Source organism: Archocentrus centrarchus, chromosome 22 (genome assembly GCF_007364275.1).
Source record: "Archocentrus centrarchus isolate MPI-CPG fArcCen1 chromosome 22, fArcCen1, whole genome shotgun sequence".
NCBI classification, from domain to species: Eukaryota; Metazoa; Chordata; class Actinopteri; order Cichliformes; family Cichlidae; genus Archocentrus; species Archocentrus centrarchus.
In genome coordinates this window covers 6,346,219-6,366,531 of record NC_044367.1, presented here as the reverse complement: position 1 = coordinate 6,366,531, position 20,313 = coordinate 6,346,219, and the positions used below count along the sequence as shown (strand labels likewise).

At 41.9% G+C, this 20,313-nt stretch overlaps 1 protein-coding gene across 1 annotated transcript in view; it reads left to right on the top strand.

Annotated features, from left to right (window-relative positions):
* The window catches only part of sptbn5 (spectrin, beta, non-erythrocytic 5), a 72,553-nt gene that overhangs the window by 22,126 nt on the left and 30,114 nt on the right, over nt 1–20,313 (top strand). The window contains exons 27-56 of the mRNA XM_030759095.1: nt 596–735; nt 1,513–1,612; nt 1,771–1,941; nt 2,094–2,258; nt 2,411–2,500; nt 2,588–2,724; nt 3,414–3,600; nt 3,814–3,923; nt 4,545–4,635; nt 4,814–4,930; nt 5,079–5,236; nt 6,700–6,832; nt 6,945–7,090; nt 7,220–7,334; nt 7,512–7,622; nt 8,057–8,236; nt 9,737–9,940; nt 10,074–10,223; nt 10,311–10,415; nt 10,710–10,898; nt 11,125–11,280; nt 11,731–11,919; nt 12,012–12,107; nt 14,693–14,814; nt 15,147–15,261; nt 15,711–15,824; nt 16,543–16,664; nt 19,435–19,597; nt 19,676–19,864; nt 20,171–20,248. Of these exons, the coding sequence (XP_030614955.1) occupies nt 596–735; nt 1,513–1,612; nt 1,771–1,941; nt 2,094–2,258; nt 2,411–2,500; nt 2,588–2,724; nt 3,414–3,600; nt 3,814–3,923; nt 4,545–4,635; nt 4,814–4,930; nt 5,079–5,236; nt 6,700–6,832; nt 6,945–7,090; nt 7,220–7,334; nt 7,512–7,622; nt 8,057–8,236; nt 9,737–9,940; nt 10,074–10,223; nt 10,311–10,415; nt 10,710–10,898; nt 11,125–11,280; nt 11,731–11,919; nt 12,012–12,107; nt 14,693–14,814; nt 15,147–15,261; nt 15,711–15,824; nt 16,543–16,664; nt 19,435–19,597; nt 19,676–19,864; nt 20,171–20,248 (4,143 nt within the window). The remainder of the gene's footprint in view (nt 1–595; nt 736–1,512; nt 1,613–1,770; nt 1,942–2,093; nt 2,259–2,410; nt 2,501–2,587; nt 2,725–3,413; nt 3,601–3,813; nt 3,924–4,544; nt 4,636–4,813; nt 4,931–5,078; nt 5,237–6,699; nt 6,833–6,944; nt 7,091–7,219; nt 7,335–7,511; nt 7,623–8,056; nt 8,237–9,736; nt 9,941–10,073; nt 10,224–10,310; nt 10,416–10,709; nt 10,899–11,124; nt 11,281–11,730; nt 11,920–12,011; nt 12,108–14,692; nt 14,815–15,146; nt 15,262–15,710; nt 15,825–16,542; nt 16,665–19,434; nt 19,598–19,675; nt 19,865–20,170; nt 20,249–20,313) is intronic.

Below are 20,313 nucleotides of genomic sequence, written 5' to 3'. Positions count from 1 at the left end.
TGTTACAGGCAGCATAATGCTCTCCACGGCTTCTCCAGACTCTTTCACATGTGTCACACGTGCTTAGGGTGCCTGTCAGCTCTCCTGCTTGTCTCTTGGAATCTACTCCATGCTCTTGAGACTGTGTTGGGAGACACAGCAAACCTTCTGGCAATGGCACGTATTGATGTGCCATCCTGGAGGAGTTGGACTACCTGTGCAACCTCTGTAGGGTCCAGATATCACCTCATGCCACCAGCAGTTACACTGACCCTAGCCAAATGCAAGACTAGTGAAAAAAAAAATTTCTGAAAAGCTGGGAAGGGAAGATGTGAGTGACCTCCACCTGTAAAACTATTCCTTTTTTGGGGGTTGTCTCATTGCTGCCCCTCTTATTAATTTCATGAACACCAAAGCAGCTCAAACTGATTAACAACCCCCTCTGCTACTTAACCTACCAGATCAAGATCCCAGAAGTTTAACTGACTTGCTGCTCTGTTCCTTTAAGTTTTTGAACTGTGTATATTTATAGTAATCTGTGAGGTCTGGGAACACAGTACAGGGATGTTCTACCATGAAGATGTCAAAATAATAATGTTTCTATTAATTGACGCAGGACTCTGTAGACAGTGTACACAGTCTGCTGGGGCGACAAGAGGAGCTCGAAAGTCTTCTTAAGGCTTTGGATCAAAGAGTGGTTAAATTCACTGAGCGGAGCCAGGAGCTAATCAATCAGCAGCACTTTGCTTCAAAAAGGTAAGAAAACACATAATAAATAAATACCATAATTTCCAACTCCATATTTTAATTCTTGAACTCTGCTGGAGTAGCTTTGCATAATTTGCTTTTATAAAAATAATCCTTCTTTACCTAATCTGAAGCCTGTTTACCTTGCACTGAGCCATGGTGCAGCGCCTTTGTGCATTCACTGATACAAGCTGTTGTAGCTCCCTTCCCCGTCCCTTGGATGCAGCAAACATAAGGTCTAAACAGCAGGTGGGTGGGGCTGCATCCCTGAGATGACCAAATTGTTTCTGTCATAAAGAAATGAGTAGAAAAGGCCAGTATGCAGGCACAAAGTACTTCTGTGAACAGACTATGATCAATCTGTTGTGTGAGTGGTTCCACAAATAGAACAAAGCCATAGACCACAGAAAACACACCACTGCAAAATTGACATAAGCAAAGCTTCTCTGCTTGCTATTTCAAGCTAACAGGAAAGCTTTGATACAGGTTGTACACAGTTTACAGAGTAACGAGTACGTTTCCTTTCCATACAACATGAATCGGCGCCATCTTGTGGTCAAATAAATTACAACACCATGCATTTACAGTAGCACCTCTGCTGCTGCTGTTAAATAGCTTAATAACAATAGCAAACTGAATAGCAATAACCTTCTCAGACAGATGGCAAGGGATTGTGCACCTTATTGGGGAACTAAATAGTCCCTCTAATAGTTAATATGGATAAGTCAATAATCTTACAATAAACTGTGCCACAGCTTTTTAAAAATCTCTATGTTTGTCTCGCAGCATCAAAGAACGGAGCAAGAGCATCCAAAAGGCCAACAGGAAGCTGAAAGAGAGCTGCAGGCAGAGGAGGAACCTGCTGCTGGACTCCAAGAAATACCAGGTACTATTACATCATACTAATAACAGAGTAACTTTTTTTAAAAAGGGTGTAGTATGTTGTTTGATCTGTCAAATACCTGCATCGATCAGAAAGTTCTTCAATAATAATTATGTATTCAGAGGGTGAATCAGTAATTTATCTGGTGTTTTGTGTGGCAGGAGTTTCAAAGAGATGCAGATGAGCTGCTGCTGTGGATGGAGGAGAAGTTTAAGGTGGCAGAAGACGAGTCCTACCGAGACCCCACCAACATCCTCTGGAAGCTGAAGAAACATGAGGCGGCTGAGAAGGAGATGCAGGCCAACCAAGTCTGGTTGGACAGGCTTGTTCAGGTACACCACCGCTCATTTTTCACCCAGCATAATGACTTCTACAGGTGTTTCACAGTCATTTCCTCTGGAAACACCTGCACAGTTACAAATATGAAAAGCTGACATGGACTTTACTGAGATGTTACCTTTAATACATATATATGTGTGTTAAGCTGGGACAGGAAATGATTGCTGAAGAGCACTACAACAGTCAGAGCATCAGCAGGAAGTCTTCTCGGCTCAGCAGGCAGTGGAAGAAACTGAGTGACAAGATGGCCGACAGGGGGAACAGGCTGAGACAGGCGGGACAGCAGGAACAGCTGATGGAGCTGCTGCAGGTAAACCCTTCTATTTGGCGATCGTTCGGCCTCCATTAACACGAGGGCCTGAAAGTGCAGTTAGCAAGTAGGTGTTAAAAACTGCAGTTCATCCTGTAGCCACTTGGAATAGAGCTCCAGTCTGAGAAAAATCTCCTATTTTCCCTCCTCAGGATGCCAAGCTAAAGATTGAGGCCATCCAGTGGATGCTGAACAATGCTGCCAAAGGTCACGACCTGCGCTCCAGTCGACAGCTACTAAAGGTGAGGACAGGTGGGGCCTACATTGATTTGAATGACTCAGTTTCACAGTTAGCAGTCAGTAAGTACTTTGTGTGTGTGTACATGCAGGAGCATCAGCAGCTGGAGCAGGAGGCCAAGGAATTGGCAGAGAAGATCAACTCTATTGTGAGCAGGGCCAAACACCTCGCCTCCAACCACTTCGACTCTCAGAGGATCCTCCAGGAGACAGACGCCTATCTCACTTTGTAAGTACCTCTGCACACGCTTTAAAGAAGGGCTGTTAACTGTGTATACAGTAAATTTAAAAATTCAAATTTTAAAAAGTGAAGCAGCTTGTTTTCAGCTGTAGGCCTAATGAAAACTCTTTCTATAGATTTAAATGGCTGTCAGGCTGTTAAAGTATGACGAACCAAGTAGGTACTTGCATTTAGAGCAGCTTTAATACACAGAATACCAAATGCATGTTAAAGAAAAGCAGAGGAAGAAAGAAGAAGAGGAGCTTGTGGAGCCTGATCCAGATCAGGGGTATGCCAACTAAGAAAACCATTAACGTTAACAATTAAAAGTATTTTTTGTGTTCCATGAAGGATGACTATAAATACACATGGAACTATATGACACAGTGGAAACTAATTGGGGTGATGATAGCAATCTTTAAGATGGGAAAAAAGGCAAAAGTATGAAGTAAAACAACAAAAGACAAAATAACTACAAAAATGAAAAAAAAAGGATGACAACAAGGATGAGGAAATTAACACAATGACAAAATGTGAAAGACAGACTGAAGCTCAGCAAAAAATTAAAAGTATAACAGGATCCTAAAACCATGACAGTGTCTCATCTGGGTTATTTGTGGCATTGTGCATCTTCTCTTGGGTGTTTTGTTCTGTGTGTTGTTAAAAATCGATAACCGAAATGAAATTTGGTGCTGCAGGTTCAAATCCCTGCAGAAACCTCTGGACCAGCGTCGTGCACAGCTGGAAGCATCTGTGGTGCTCTTTGGATTTTATCATGATGTGGATCTAGAGCTCAACTGGATCTCTGAGCATCTTCCTGCCTCTGGATCTACAGGATATGACAAGTCTCTGGCTGGAGCCACCAGCCTCATGCAGAAACACAAGGTACAAGCTGGGCTGCAGTTCTTTAGCCATAAAAACTCCTCTTTCTACCCGTTTTTTAATTAAAGAAGCTCAGAGCACAGTGGAAATAGAAATGAACTGAAGGGTGATTTGGGACATTTAAAGGTCTTTTTTCCCTGAGTTTTACTCAACATTTAAGGATCCAAACTGTCTCTTTGCTCATGCGTGACTGTGCGTATGTGTGTGTTTGCCCAGGAGCTGCAGGCCGAAGTGAAAGCCCACAGAAAACACCTGAACCATGTCCTGGAGAAAGGGCGCTGCCTGGCCAAATCCAGCAAATTAGAAGGAGAGGAGGTGCTGCAGAGGTGCTGTTTTTTTTTTTTTTTTTTCTTTCAGGATAAAATTTTAAAGTTTAATCAGTCTTTAATTCAAAAATAACACTCCTACAAATAGAAGTATGATTTTTGTGAATTCGTGCACTGTAGTGAATCTACCCAACGCTGAACTTGCTCATAAAAAGCCTTCAAATTAGAAAACATTAAGAAAAGAAGCATTTACTTAGAGAAGGAAAATGGATGCCATAATCTCAGGATGGTGTGTTAAGAATAATTCATAATTATGGAGAGCCAAAAGCTGATCAAACAAAGTTAAACAACAACAAAAGTGACTGTGGAAAAATTTTAACTTAATCCACCAACAAATAACAATTAATTTTTATAATATCAGAACAATGAGCATGCAACTCAAGTTTCATGGATGACCCTCTCCAGATGGCTTGGTGATCACACCTGTGTTTGAAGCTCAGTATCTGTGTAAAGATGGGCTTCTTTTCAACACAAAGAGCAGCACACTGATCTGAAGGAATGCATTTAGCTAATGACATTAAAATGACTAAATCCATGAGAGAAGCTAAGACTTTGACTAAATGTAGGATCCTGGGCTCTCAGTTGTGACCAGGTGTGTTCTGGCTTTCTGCTGTTTTGCAGGTGCAGCCACCTCAGCACAGAGTGGGATGAGCTTGAGGACGCCTGCAAAAAGAGAGCCGCTCACCTCAGCGAGGCCATTACCAGAGAACAGGTGAGATGGACATTTTATGTTGAAAGGAGGTAAAGGCCTGACTCTGCCCCTCCATCATCAAAATGCCCTTAAGCAAGGCACTTAATTCTGCATCTGTCTAACTGATCAGTTAGAATTTAATGTGGCAGGATTTTATACAAAAATAAATAAATAATAAGCCACTGTGACTCATCTCTAGCTGCTGCTGGACTGCTCAGAGCTGGAGTCCAGACTCACTGAGATGCTCAGTCTGGTGAACATCGATGACTATGGCAAAGATCAGCTGGCCACACAAAGCCTCATTACTAAACACCAGGTACAACACATGCTCTGATTGGTGTACACTTAACTTAATCAGTAGCGTACCTCATATCATTCCCATATGTTCCCGAGGAAGGAATCAAAAGACAGTGTGGAGATTGTTTTTCCAGGAATCAGTAAACAGTATCCTTGTGGTCCTGCAGGTGTTGGAAGGACAACTGGAGGTGCTGGAAGGTGAGGTAGAGGCGTTGGGAGACCACGTTGAGCAGGCTGTTCAGAACTGGAGTCTGGAGGAACTCAGCAGACCCTACAGTAGAATAAGCAGCCTGAACCAGGAGCTGCAGCACCAGGCTGCACTTAGGTGAATGCACACTCATAATGTTGGATTGCTTGATCTTTTTTTTTTCAGCCTTTCCTCACAGAGACATGGTAGCAGGAATAATGTCAGTACATAACTTCTTACAACTGACTTTGTTTGGCTCATGTCTGTTTCTTTGCTTTTGTCTCTCTGTGTTTTTTGACTCTCTCGTGATATTTTCTCCTTTTGTCTATTTGTTGTGATTTTGCATCTCTTTGTTTATTATGGGACAAAGTGTAATATTTATATAAGCCAGTTTCTAATTACCTCTGACAAGGAGGTTATGTTTTTGGTAGCATTTGTGTGCATGTGTCATTCTGTCCATAATCACAGTAGCTCAGAAAGTTTTGAATCAAATCTGATGAAACCTTGTATGATCTGTTAAAATTTGCCTCACATTCACCACAGTCTTTAAGATCAGCTTAATGATTTATTGGTCAAAAATTGCTAAAAAAGTCTCATAACTTAGAAACTATGATTGTTACAAGTGTGGAGTGTACTCTCAACATATGTAAACTACTGTATAAAGATTTAAAATGTCACATTTGACCTCTGACCTTTTCTTCAAGGTCAACAGCTTGTTCTGAAGGTTAAAGGGATAATAATGCTATATAGAGTCATTTAAAAGTGTTTAGTGCTGCCGCTGTTTGTATTGCACACATGATGTTTGTGTAATCAAAGTAAACATCTATCATGTGACTCTTGGCTGATTTTTACTGCACCACAAACCCCCAAAGCAAGTGGTGCCAGGCACAACAAACCCCGCCCCCGGCACGTTTCAGCTGATTAGAACACAAACGTGTCACTCTCCAAACACTGAATCACTGAGATAACATATTGGTCCTATTGTCCATGCCCATAATTTTTCTTTGACCTTTGACCTTCACATCAAGTTGACCAAAATTTGAACTCTTCCAAGATTTTTAGTAGATGCATCTATAGTGTGAATTTGAACATCCTAGGTGAAATCATTCTCTAGTGTTCACAAGATTTTCAGAGACCTTGACCTCTGACCTTTGACCTCTGACCGTGACCCAATTATGGCAAAAAATTGAATCAGGTGATCTGGGGTCACTGGCCATTTTTTGTGCAAATTTCGTATGAATCGGAGTGGTAGTTTTGTTGTAGGGGCAGTATAACAAACTATAACGCTATTCCCTTTAAAGTAAATACTGCCCAGAGAGGGAGCTGCCTTGGTTGAGGTTTGCACTTGGAGTGCTTCTTGTTACAAATATTGCAGAAAGAAAAAAAATATGTGACAGAGAGGGAAAATGAAAAATTGTGATCAGAAAAATTGATAGAAATCAATATAGATAGATCAGTGCTGATCTAGGTGATTTACATAATTTTAAAACAGAATGTTATGAGTGGCAAATGATCAGACTCCTGCTTAGTGGTCTTTGTTGTTGGCTTTAATATCCTGTCTGTGTACCTGTGGCTCTGACCATCCATGTGTCTCCTGTTAGGGGTCAGAAGTTGAAGGAGGTCCTTCAACTCCATGAATTCAGACGAGAGTCTTCAGAGCTGGAGGACTGGATGAACCAGCAGAGACAAACTGCAGAGTCTCAGGACCTGGGCAATGACTATCAGCATGTTCAGGTTACATGTCATTACATAATTATTGTTAATATTGAGTGTAGTGGGCTTAAATGATTTGTTTAGGAGGGTAAAGATAGCTGTAGAGTTGTGTGTCTGTGGGCAACATTTGCAGTTGCTGCGTGGGAAGTTTGAAGGTTTCCTGAAGCAGCTGGAGGTCGGAGAGGAGAGACTACAGAGCTGTAGTGACCTGGCTGCTCTGCTGATCCGCAAAAAACACCCACAGAGCTCTGCGATCAAAGAAACACTGCAACAGCTCAGGTAATCACACAGATATGGCAGTGAGTCAGTCAGCTTCTCCGTGAGGCATCCCGTGAACTTGTTGGTTTTACTTTTACAGAAGCAGTTCTTCCCTCTTTGTGTTAATTTTGATATTTATGCTTCTGCAAGTGCATGCTGGGAAGATTTGAAAGGCGCATCTAGGGAGCGTCAGGATCAGCTGCAGAGAGCCGAAGAATGTCACCGCTTTTACCAAGACCTGAGTGATGCGCTCACTCTCATCCAGGTAGCCATGTATTCATCCAGAAACTGCTGTCTGACTCCCATTGGTATTCAGTTGGGTTGAAATCTGTTGACTTGGAGGTCATCTGATCTCATGAATGCTGCTTTCTTGGTTAATATTTTTAATTGATTATGGTCCCTATGAAACCCTTAAAACCTCTGTTCCCATCTCTCTCTTTAGGAACGGCATAAAAGCATCCCTGACGATGTGGCGAAGGATCTGCAAGGAGTGATGTCACAGCTGAGGAAACATGAGGCCCTGCTCCATGAGCTCGCCACCACAGAGCAGCAGGTAATGACATACTGAAACTGTTGACGTAGGACATAGCTAAAAGAAGATCATTTAACATGATATTCAGTTTAAATGGAAAGAACACCACAGAAACACTGTCTTCTATGGGACGTTCCTAGGCCAGAGAGCATTTTCACTCCATTTATAGTGAGTCTTTCAGAGTCAGTTGGCATTAAAAGTGTTTCTACTACACAGTCTAACCTAAAGAAGTTTCTGAAGGTTCCTCTAACGTGCTCTGCTGCCCAAGGATACATAAATTCACAACAAAGGGTAACAAGTTTATAGCATATCTGACGTGTTTACAACAGAAATGAAGCAGAAGGAAAATCTGTCCAACACTCCAAAATTACAGCTGTCACTGATGATGCGCTCAGTGGGACAGAGTGGAAGATGCTGTCTGAGAAAATCTTAATGTATCTCTTTCACTTCTACAGTTGCAAGAGCAGCTGGACACAGTCGACTCTGTCCAGGACCTGTGCACGCCTCACCTGAAGCAACGCCTACAGGAAGTGGAGCAGGAAGTGGTGGAGCGGTGGGAGGAGCTCCGACTTCTTGCTGAGCAGAGAGAAGTGGAGCTCAATCTGGCCTGCCAGCGATACCTATTCCTCAACACGGTGAGGACAGATAGATATCAGCAGGTCTGAAAGTCTTAAATAGCACTTTGTTGAGTTTCCTAAAAGACAGACTTTCCTAAAAGTGACTGTCCTGTCCAAGTCTTACATTTTAGTCCTTTAGTGGATGTTTCGCAGTTTTTATCCTCCTGCGCAAAGTTAAGTGGGAGGATATTGTCATCATACAATCTGACCAATCGTCCGAGTGGCTATTTGTGAAGTTTTACCTTTCCTGTCTATAGACTCCAAAACCACAAGGAGTTGAGCCTTGAAACTTGGCATGTGTTCTGTACTCTTCAAAGATGTGCAACATGATATTCATATTCATATTCATATTCCTGGATGTTTAGTATGGCTGTATTTATCTGAAGTGGAGAGTAAACAACATGGACGATTTCAGGCTGCTAATGCTATGATAATATACACTAATGATATGCAGCCTCTTTCTCATGCCTGATTGGCTAAGCCCTAATCATGTGATTATGTCATATTGTGTGATCAGCTCTACCTACTTGATCATTATTGACTGAAATGGTGAGTGGGGATTTCTAAATTTCTAAATAAAGAGCCAGTCTGTTTATAGTAACATCAGTTCTAGGCTGCAGCCTTATTGATTAGCCTGTGATGCTAGCTTCTTATTGGCTGAGCATTGTCTGACATGTTGATCAGGGATGACTCATGGCCATAAATAGTACAGAATATGACTTATCTTTGAGCAATATTAAAGCCATACCTACTGCTCAGCAGTACTGCTTAAATGTAAACAACATGGTTGCGTTATATTTTCCACATTTGCTTTATGTTTATAGTGATGTTATACATATGCATTGATATCAACAGATTATGTAGTATGGGAGAATTCCTTTATACACATGAGAATAATATGATGTGAATATCTTGTAAGTATGCATAGATTATAGATTATATGAATAAAAATAGATTATGTACTATACACTACAAGAGTGTACTTTCTCTAATTTGTTTAATTTTTTGTGTCTGTTCTAGGATAAGGTTACCAAAAAGTATTTGTAGAAATGTTAGAGATAATCACAGAATATTAACCTCTTACAGCATGCTTTAAATTGCTTTGATTTAGTGAGTTTTGTTAATATTGAAAACATATTTTTGCTGGATTATAAATTATATCTTTACCCACCCAGGGGTGACTAAAAGTATTTAAATTAAAGTTTGGGGCAAGGCCTTAAAATTAGGGCAAAATAGTTTTGTAGATGGTAATAAGCTATCTGCTGAAGGGTTTTCTGTTATGAAATAGGGCTGTAATGTTATCCTAACATCTACATTTATTTAATATTTTCATTAATCACTGGAAGATCTCCCCAGCGGTGATGGGTCTTGTTGTGGTGGTTTGTATGCCTTTTTTATGGTCATATTATGCCTGCTTTGTATCTTTTTATAATAGTTTTGCAAACCCTGGATTCAACAATTAAATGTTGCCAATGGTCTGAGCTCACTTCACTCATCTCGTCCACTCTCCTTCTTCAGGTTCAGGACTACTTCCTGTGGTGCAGCCAGCTGATCAGCACGATGGCAGCTGAGGAAAGCATCAGTGATGTGGCTACCGCTGACCTTCAGCTGGCTCAACATCAGCAGTTGTGGGCTGAAATGGAGGCAAGACAAGAGACCTACCAGCAAGCTCTGGACATGGGAGAGGAGCTGCAGACACAAGACAGAAGGAACAAGAAGGAGGTAAGGAGGAGCAGTAAGGTTTGGGACACCTGGACAGCCAAAAACGCTGCATCAACTTTCTGTTTTAAGGTAGAAGCCGATGCCGTCTAGTGTCAGAGATATTAAACTTTGTGTTTGTTGATTGTTCTCTTAGGTGTTAGAGAAGATGGAGGCCCTGCAGGCAGAGAGAGACAAACTGGAGGAGCACTGGAAGAACAAACAAAGCTGGTTAGAAACTGTTCACCTGGAGCAGATCTTCTACAGAGATGTCAACAGCATGGAGAAGATGTCCAATTCACAGGAGGTACACCTGGTGTGTTTGTTCAAGAAAGGAAAATGCTGCACAATAGTGACACAGTTATTGGTAAAAACGTCTGCCATGTGTCCATAGATTCTGTTGAAGAACAGCACTCTGGGAAATACTGTGGATGAGACGGAAGGTTTGATCAAACGCCATGAAGCTTTTGAGAAGCTGCTCAGCTCACAGGAGGACAAGGTCTGTACTCCTTCTATGCGTTATTCCTTTCCTTTTTTTCATACCAAAATGCACAGCTCCTTTAAAATAAATTGGAAAAACACAATCATTTTGCGACATGCTGAGGTAGAGTGAAAGATAATGCTACATTTTCAAATATAATGTACAGGGATTACCTCCCCAGGATCTTTCAAAGGCCATTGCAGAGGATCCAGATTTTCATCTTATTTTTCTTTCATCATTTAGTAATCGCAAATTCTTACCTTTGTTGAGCCCCGGCTCATTTAACTCTTCACTCCCCTCTGTGTGCTCCAGCTGTCATCTCTGAAGGAGCTGGCTGAATGTCTGATGAAACAGCTGAGCAGAAAGAAGAGCGGACGGGTCCAAACCAGACTCAAAGCTCTTCTCCAGAGACGGGATAGAATTAAAGAGCTGTCCGCCAAACGTGGGGAAGAGCTGGAACTTTCCAGACGTCTATGTATTTTCAACCGAGATGTCGCAGAGGTAACCAACTGACCACTCAGAAATGTGGGCAATGTTTGATAACTGCACCTCCTCAGAAAAGCGACAGAATCCCCAAATGTGTTTGAAGGTTCTGCGTTATTGAATAAGGTGTTAATAACTGACAATAGAAAAGCTCAGATGGGTCTGATTTATTTTTCAGTTCCAGTTGAATTCTCTGTTTAACGCACTGTTTAGTTGTCTGTCTGTTCTTGTTTCTGTCTATCAGGCTGAGGCGTGGGTGTCTGAGCGGATGCAGAAGATGGCGGAGGACAGTAAAGCTGACCTCAGCAACCTGCAGACCAAGATGAAACTCCTGCAGAAACATCAGGTTTTTGAGGCTGAAATCCTGGCCCACCATGAGATCATCAGCTCTGTACTCCTGGTAAGAAGAGCTCAAGAGGCCAGCAACAGGGCAAATTCAAAAAAGCCCACCATATAAACCTAAAATCTTTTTTATGTAATAAAAACTTCAGAATACTTGAGAAAAGTAAAGAAAAAGGAATCTACATGTTGCAGAGCTCTGTGTGCACACTGCTGCAAGACATACACATTTATTACTGGCATATAGGTAATAGGAAATTTGGCTCAAGTGTAAAGACCTGGAAAAAACATATAGCAGTGATGTGATTTAGACGTGTGATGAAGTTGGTAAAAATCAAGTTTAATTTTAGATTTAGGATTATTTGATGTGATTGATTATTTGATGGACACAAAGAGATGATACATTCCCACTTCTACACATGATGCAGTGACTGTTCAGATTGTGTCCTCAGCTTCATGCCTGAATCATGTCAAATCTCCACATGTAGACTGCTTTGATCTTTGCTTCCAGGCTGGGGGAGACCTCATGTCTCTTCACCCGAGATCCAAAGAGGTAAAGAAGAGTGCAGCGACACTCAAGCTCCACTGGGAGGAGCTGAAGAAGGCTGTGGCCATCCGTGGCAAAGCTTTGGAAGACAACAGAGCCTTCCTGGAGTACCTGCAGAAGGTGGAGGAGGTGGAGGCCTGGATCAGACAAAAGGTAGAACACAAATGAATGAATGGATGTCCATTGTAGTAAAATGGGACACTAGCCAATTTATGTTTGTTCTCTGTGACCTGTGTGTGTTTCAGGAGGTTATGATTAATGTTGGAGATGTTGGAAAGGATTATGAACATGGAGTCCAGCTGCTGAAGAAGCTCAGCGAGTTCAGGGGGAGTGAAGATATGGTGAGTAAAATTATGCTGTGCCAAGCTTAGCTGCAACCTTTCGTGCTGGGCTGCAGTGATAGTTGCACAGTCAGTCAGCACAGTGAGTCCAGCTTAGCCTGGAGTTTCTGAAGGCCTGACACCTTTAATGCAGAAATAAAGCAGAGAGAAGACCTTTCAATGACAACAGTTGAAACAGTTGAAACAGTTGGACAGGGCCTCTATAACACAGACAGGAAGGATGCCATCTGTCTGGCCACCTCAGGCTGTGGCACTCCCCCTTCCTTCAAGCTCCATCTCTGCTGAGGGCTTGAGGCAACGGAGGCTCTCTGGCTGTGGTGGAGTTTCCCAGAATCTTGGACAGGAAGGCCACGTGTCTTTCTAGGGTCAATGTATGTGTGCACTGGGCTCTGATGCTGGGCTCTGATGCTGTGAACACATTGGACTGGTACTGTGTGATTGAGGCATGGGCAAGAACTTTGAGTTTCCATCTTTGACACACTGAAAGTATTCCCTTTTCTGGACCATTTTGAATTTAAAATGGTGAGATTGTTAGCATAGCTAAACTAGCTTCAGTTACAGTAGCTATGCTAAACAGTGCTAGAGAATTGTGGCCATTTAGCAAGCTAAACATTTGCAATGTGTGAACAAGCCTTGCAGCAATGCACAGGGTGAGGAGCTAGTTTACCTGTGAAGCAAAAGCAAACAGTTAAGTTGAAGTGCAAATAGATGAGACAGAGGGGGGAAGGCAGTCCTCCCATTCATGCACAGTCTTGTTTGCCTTCTTGAAAGGCATGCAGAAAAATATTCTTCAGGCTGTCTGTGTAGGTTCTCCATTATCCAGGCCATAATGGTAATCTTAAGAGCTTGAAAAATGGCTACTGAACGTTTCACCTCTCATCTGTTCTCGGCGACTGTTTGTTGTGATTTGGTGCTATATAAATAAAATTGAATTGAATTGAATAGGTGAGTTATTTTATGGCAAAATAAGCAGATAAAAGATCTGGAGAGGATTCCAAGAGTCCAACTCATATTTATTGGCTTTTACTCTGGAACACAGTGGTCCAAAAAGATGTTGATGTAAGTGAGGGAAGCCATCATTAGGCTGAAAAACACGAATAAACCTATCAGAGAGACAACAGAAGCTTTAGGAGTGGCCAAATCAACAATCTGATACATTCTTTAAAAGAAAGAACACACTGGTCAGCCCAGCTAAAAGGCCTAGAAGACCACAGAAGATGACTAAAGTAGATGATCACAAAAAGCCAAGTCAAAAACACTCGTGAGAAGGTAGGTGTATCACTGTCACAGTCTACAGTCAAGAGATACCTTAATGAATGTTAAAACAGAGGGTTTACAGCAAGGTGCAAACCACTGGTTACACTCAAGAACAAGAAGGCCAGATTAGACTAAAAATACCTGCACAGGCCTGAAAAAAATTCTTTGGACAGTTGAAACCAAGTTTAGGTTGTACACGAATGATGGGACAAGAAAAGTATGGAGAAGGAATCGAAAGAGCTCTGAAGCATGCAAAATTATCTGTCAAACACAATGGAGGCAATGTTATGGCATGGTCATATATGGCTGCCATTGGATCTGGGTCACTAGTGTTTTTTTGATGATGTGATATGTGAAAAAATAGCAGGAAGAATTCTGAAATGTACAAGGATATACTCTCTGCTTAGATTCAGCCAAATGCTGCAAAACTGATTGGACAGCACTTCACAGTGCAAACGGATAATGACCCAGAGAAAACTGCAAACCCAAGAGTTTCTTACGGCAAAGAAATGAGATATTCCTAATAGTTAGTCACCTAACTTAGTCCATGAATAATAATGGATGTTATTCCATAAAAGTTATTGCAAAGCTTTTGTTAAACCTCTTGAATTAATCTGGACTGATGGAAACGTCTCTGTGTAAGTCTTCTGGACTTATTTTATTTGGTGATGGAATCTCAGTGAAACACTTTGAAAAGAACAAACTGTTTCCTGTCTGTATGAAGGCTAATGGCTATAGATTGACTGAATGTGGAAAGTGAGTATAGTATTAATTTGACTTTTAATAACTGCTGTTCCTGAGACATCTTGTTCATCATTGTTGTAAATAGATGGATCACTGAATGATGCTATGAACTTATAAGTTTAGCCTTTAATACAATTTAAATGGGAAAGTTATATTTTAAAAAAATCACTTCCTATACAGCTGTTGTTTAGGGGGAAGTTAGCTATAGAGTTTTTTTGTAATAGGCGATAAACATGTTAATTTCTGCTGTGAATTTGGGTATTTCAGCGTGGGAGACGGGAGGATTGACTAACCTTTGGAACCAGCCTCCAGTGGCCATTAGAGGAAGTGCAGTTTTATTAACATCTGTGTCGGCTTGATTTTTTTCAGTGGTTGCTTTTTAACTATCTATTCTATGGTGAAGAACACTGCTGTTAGATGCTGTGATTTGCTTTGCTCTCTAGTGTTCTCCTCTATTTGGACACAAAGATATTAACATTACTGAGATTACTGATTATTATGGAAGGAATCGCTCAAAGTATTTGACCACAAGGCACACTGCTTTAAAGTGTCTAGAAAGTGACAGCCAAATCTGTAATCTGTAGGAAATGACAGTGGATGATGCTCATATCACCGCCATCAACAAGCTGGCAGCCAAACTGGAGAAAAGACAGAGTGCTGAGGAGCTGCTGACTGTGAGACAGAGGAGGCAGCAGCTCAATGAAAGGTAACACATCTGAAGAGATCTCACTTTCATCCATCTATTGTTTTCTACTCATCTAGCTCAGGGTCACAGCGGAGCTGGAGCCCATCCCAGCTGTCATAGGGTAAGAGGCAGGGTACAACCTGGAGACATAAAAAGTCTGTCATAGTCACAGAGAGATAGCCGTGCCCAGAGGGAACCCATTCAGTTATGGGAAAAGGTTCCAGCTGGCCGGAGGATTTGAACTTTCTTGCTGCGAGACAACAGTGCAAACCATGCTGCCTACTTATGTGTCTATCTCACTTGTGTGGCTATTTTTTCTAAAGTTTTTCTCTTAAATGTCTCATCTCCTCCAGGTGGAGCAAGTTCCACGTTGATCTGAATAATTACAAGAAGCAGCTGGAAGACGCGCTGGTGGTCCACAGCCTCATCAGAGAGCTGGAGGAGGTCAGAGACAGAGCTAATGAAAAGGTCAGCAACCTTTTTTTTTTTTTTAATCTTGATGCTGCACTTCTAATACAATGTATAATGTAAATTAAAAATTTGCAGATCTCACAGACCAATATTTTATTTACAATAGAACATAGAAAATTTTTTCTATTGCAGTCAAAAAGTCTGGCTGAACTGGCCTGTCTGGCAGTCCAGACCTCTCACCAATTAAAAACATTTGGGACATCATGAAACAAAAATAAGGTTGTTGAGCAGCTAGAATCATATCACACAAGAACAAAAGGGACAGCAGTTCTCTCCCAAAAGTCCAGCAACTGCTCTCCTCATCAAAACCTCAACATCTTTTCTGTTATATTGTGAAAAAATGTTCAAATCATTGTATTTTGTTTTAATTTACATTTTACACAGTGTCCCACCTTTTTTTGGAATTGGGTTTGTATTTTGAAGACGTTCCTCCCGTCTCTCTTTAGATGCTGCTGCTGCATGATCAGGATTGTGGCTGCGATGTGGACAGTGTAGAAAACCTGATCAGACGCCATGAGGAAATAGAGAGAGAGGCTGGGGTCATCCAAGAGAGGGCAAAGGTGAGGCACGCAGGGCTGTCAAGTCCAGCTCCACCTCTCTCGTGTGTTTGAGGTGGACTGTGATTAAAAAAACATTAGAAAGAGTGTTTTCAGATTCTCCTGCTCAAAGTGGAAAAATTCTCAGCCAATTTTAATTGACACAGCAAAAGTTACAGTGAAATATTCATTGATGACGCTTCTTTTCCTGCCAGTAGATACAAAAGGTACATTTACTGGTAATCTTAAACACTGGCCACATAGCAACACTCAGAATAAGATCATAACTAATGCAAAATGAAATACACTGCAACCCTCACTCCACTTTCATCACTGGAATGTATCTTTATACAGTATGTAGGACACTTTATAAATGCAAAGTGCTTCACAAAAGGAAAACAATTCCTATGAAGTGATTTTGTTAAAGCAGGGCCATGTTCATAGTTTGTCTTTGGTTTAACAAATTTTCAAAAGTTTAAAAGCTGGAGAAGGTAGTAGTAATTTAAATGATTCATCCCTTGTCAGTTATGTTGACTGTTTATTTTTGTGAATGGGATGGTATTATTTATTTCCTTTCATATTTCCTTTCTCTCTGCTAAAGGAACCACTGAGGCACCTTTACTTAGTATTTAGAGAATTTAGATTTTATTATGGCTGCTGTACAGATGCTTCAAAGTCACTCTGCTCAGTTAGGTAAAATAACTATTCATCTGCACTATTTGTTTCACTCCCATCTCATCAGTCTCTAGAAAAAGAGGTGTTGGGTCATCTGAGAGTTCAGTCAGTGATGAGCGACAAGCTGAAGAACAAACAGAAGGAGATCCAGAAGACTCTGAAAACTATGGACAAGGAACTCAAACACCGGTAACTTAATTTTTTTATTAGCAGAGGCAACAGTGAATTTTATTCTTTAGATATGCTCCAGAGTGGAGTGTTTCTGAAATGCCTTTGTCTCTGTGTAAACGGATGAAAACAATGCTTTTTGGAAGTGGGGGCACTCGCACATGCGCACTATGGTTGCGGCCCCTATATCCACACCGCCAACTGGTGGCCTGGCAATAGGAACTGCAGCATTTTCAGCATTTTGCGTTTCTGTGTAATCGGAGATCGTTTCTGAAACATCTCCATGTCGCCATCACTTTTCGGAAACGACAACAGCAAAACGACACAGTTTCCACTGGAAACGTCGTGTAAATGGGGTCTAAGTCTGAGGCCATGGTCCTCAGCCGGAAAAGGGTGGAGTTCCCACTCTGGCTCAGGAACGAGTTGCTGCCCCAGGTGGAGGAGTTTATGTATCTCGAGGTCTTGTTAATGAGTGACGGCAGAAGGGAGCAGGAGATCGACAGACGGATCAGGGCTGCGTCTGCAGTGATGCGGATGCTGTACCTGTCTGTCGTGGTGAAGAAGGAGCAGAGTGTAAAAGCAAAGCTGTCGATTTACTGGTCGATCCATGTCCCCACCCTCACCTATGGTCATGAGCTTTGGGTAGTGACCGAAAGAATGAGATTGCGAATATAAGCGGCAGAAATGATCTTCCTCTGAAGGGTGCCTGACCTCTCGCTTAGAGATAGGGTGAGGAGTGCAGCCATTAGGGAGGGGTCAAAGTAGAGCTGCTGCTGCTCCTCCACATTGAAAGGAGTCAGTTGAGGTGGTTTGGGCATCTATTCAGGATGCCTCCTGAGCGCCTCTTGGGTGAGGTGTTCCGGGCATGTCCTACTGGGAGGAGGCCCCGTGGCAGATCCAGGACACGCTGGAGAGATTATGTCTCTCGGCTGGCCTGGGAACTTGTTGGGGTCTTCCCGGATGAGCTGGTGGAGGTGGCTGGGGAGAGGGAGGTCTGGGCTTCTTTGCTTAGGCTGCTACCTGCGTGATCCGGGCCCAGATAAGCAGAAGAAAATGGATGGATGGATATATTTTAAAGTTTCTCTACAGCCAGACCTGCCACTTTGAATTAACTGTGACAGTTTGACAATGGAGACTTCCCTGAATTTTGACAGCGTTTAATGGCTGCGAGCAATAGACAACAACAACAGCAACTCTTACAGATGCTCTCCCCCGTCTACTGTAAGGCACCCAGTAAATGCACAATCTTATTTAACAACCACAGATGATATCTTCCCTGTTTTTGTGTGTTTATTTGTTTTCTGGTAGGAACAAATCAAACAAGAAGTAGAAAATAGCTATTTTAGCAGCACATGAACTGTAGCTTAATCTAAATGAGACACTGGTTACTTATTCACTCTATCAAGGTAGTGTAATAGCAGTATTACAGTACTATATTTAACAGCAATTTTTAAATGATCACTTTTCTTTTCCAGTTTGCTTTTGTATTATTTCTCTTCCTTCTCCCCAAAGGCCATACAGTTGGGAAAATAAGTACTGAACATGTCAACATTCTTCTCTGTAAATACATTTCTAATGGGTCTATGGACATAAAATTTTCACCAAATGTTGGTAACAACCCAAGTCACCAACATATACAAAGAAACCAAAACAAATAAGTCCATAAATTAAGTTATATGTAATAAAGTGGAATGACATGGAGTAAGTATTGAACACATGAAGAAAAGGAGGTACAGAACAGCCAAAAAAGCCAAGAAACCAGGTGAAATCTAGAAGGGGATCCTGCACCCTATCAGTGCAAATTAATTTCAGCTGGTTCAGTCCCAAGTGATGTCCAATAAAAAGGTTTCTCATTGCCAAGCTGTCACACAAGAAGCATCATGGGATAAAAATGATGGATAAAAGGAAACTTATTGTTGCAAAACATACTGATGGCACTGGTTACAAACTTCTGAATGTTCCAGTGAGCACTGTTGGGGTCATAATCCAGAAGTGGGGAAAAAAATCATTCCACCATAAACCAGCCACAACCAGGTGCTCCTCGGAAGATTTCTGACAGAGGGGTCAACAGACTAATAATTTTTACTGGTTTGCGCACCTGCACAGATCTGGTCACAGTCTTTCCAAGAATAGAGGTGGAAGTAGACACACTCTGACTGACAGGAGCAATATGGTTGTTTTGTCAGAGGGAATCCCAGTCCCTGTACTCTCATCAGTCACCTCCAGCCTGGGCTGGGGTGCCGGCCCAGGTTGGAGGTGATGATGTTTTCTGACATAGCTGTGATCCTTGTTCCAGCATGAAGATGAAAGACCTTGGAATGATGCTCTTTCCCAAGACAACTGCTGGCATGACTTATCATGGTCCAACTTGGTTAGTACAGCATCACCAAGTTACAGGGCAGGAAAGGGTCTCGCTCCGTGGTGAGCCTGTTTTGCTTTTTTCCCTTCCTGTCCTTGTTTCTCACAGCAGTCGCATCAGGCTATTTTGGGGTGAGGTTTCTTTCCAGGGTGGGAAGGGTGGTCCTCTTAACAGCTTGGCAGGACTAAAGCCTGTGGTTAAGCAGGAAGTTGACCTGTAGCTCATTTGGGCCATTCATTGATCTTACTGGTTGAGGATTTTCTTTGCCTTCTGTATGGCTTTCTCTGCATATGTGTTGCCCTGAGGTTGATGAGGGCTCGACATGTAGTGTCTAAAATGAACCAGTCTGGCAAATTCATGTGATTTTGAAAAAGTGATTAAAAAAAAAATGATGGTGAGCAGAAGAACTCACAGGAAATGCTGTTTGTTCAGAAAGGACAAGCTGCAGGAGGCTCATCAGTTGCAGCTTTTCAAGGCTAACCAGCGCCTCCTGCTGGAGTGGAGTCTCAAACAGAGCAGTGAGATGGCAGAAAAGGGACTTCCCAAGACCAGAACAGAGGCCGACAGGCTCATTGTAGAGCATCAGGACTGCAGGGTGAGCACAGTGGATTACTTACACTTTACTACCTTAATAAAGTAACAGCAAATTTTAAACTGGCTTTGCTGTTTCCAGACGGAGATTGATGCTCGCACTGAACGCATCGACTCTGTCAGGGACTTTGGTCTGGGCCTCATCCGGTCTGGTCACAGCTCAAAGTCAGAGATCCAAAAGGCTCTGAACCAGCTGGAGGAAGCGAAAGCTGGACTGGACCGAGCCTGGTTGAACCGTAATAAAACCCTGGAGCAGGCCCGTATTCTGCAGGTGATGAACATGGGCTAAGCTGAATATATTACAGCAGTGGCTCCCAAAATGCTTTATTATTAATTTGTTGTGTTAATAATGGTTAATTAATATATTCTCATTCATATTTGGTTGGGAGAAAAAGGTATGTTTGCAGAATAAATATCTGATTTAATTAAAATAAATATACTACATGTATTGTAAGTTAGCTTGGTCCTCTCAGCATTATTGTGAACATACTATTATATAATAGACACATGGATTTTCTGCCTTTTCTTAGTAAAACATAAGACAACCCTGAGACATGCACTCCTTTCCATCCTGCAGGTCTTCTTGGCCTCTGTAGAGCAGTGTGAGAGCTGGCTCAGCAACAGTGAAGCCTTTCTGGCCAATCAGGACCTCGGGGTAAAGATGATTTGATTTAGAATTTTACATAAATGGGAAAATACTTCTGCTTTCTGAAAAGACAA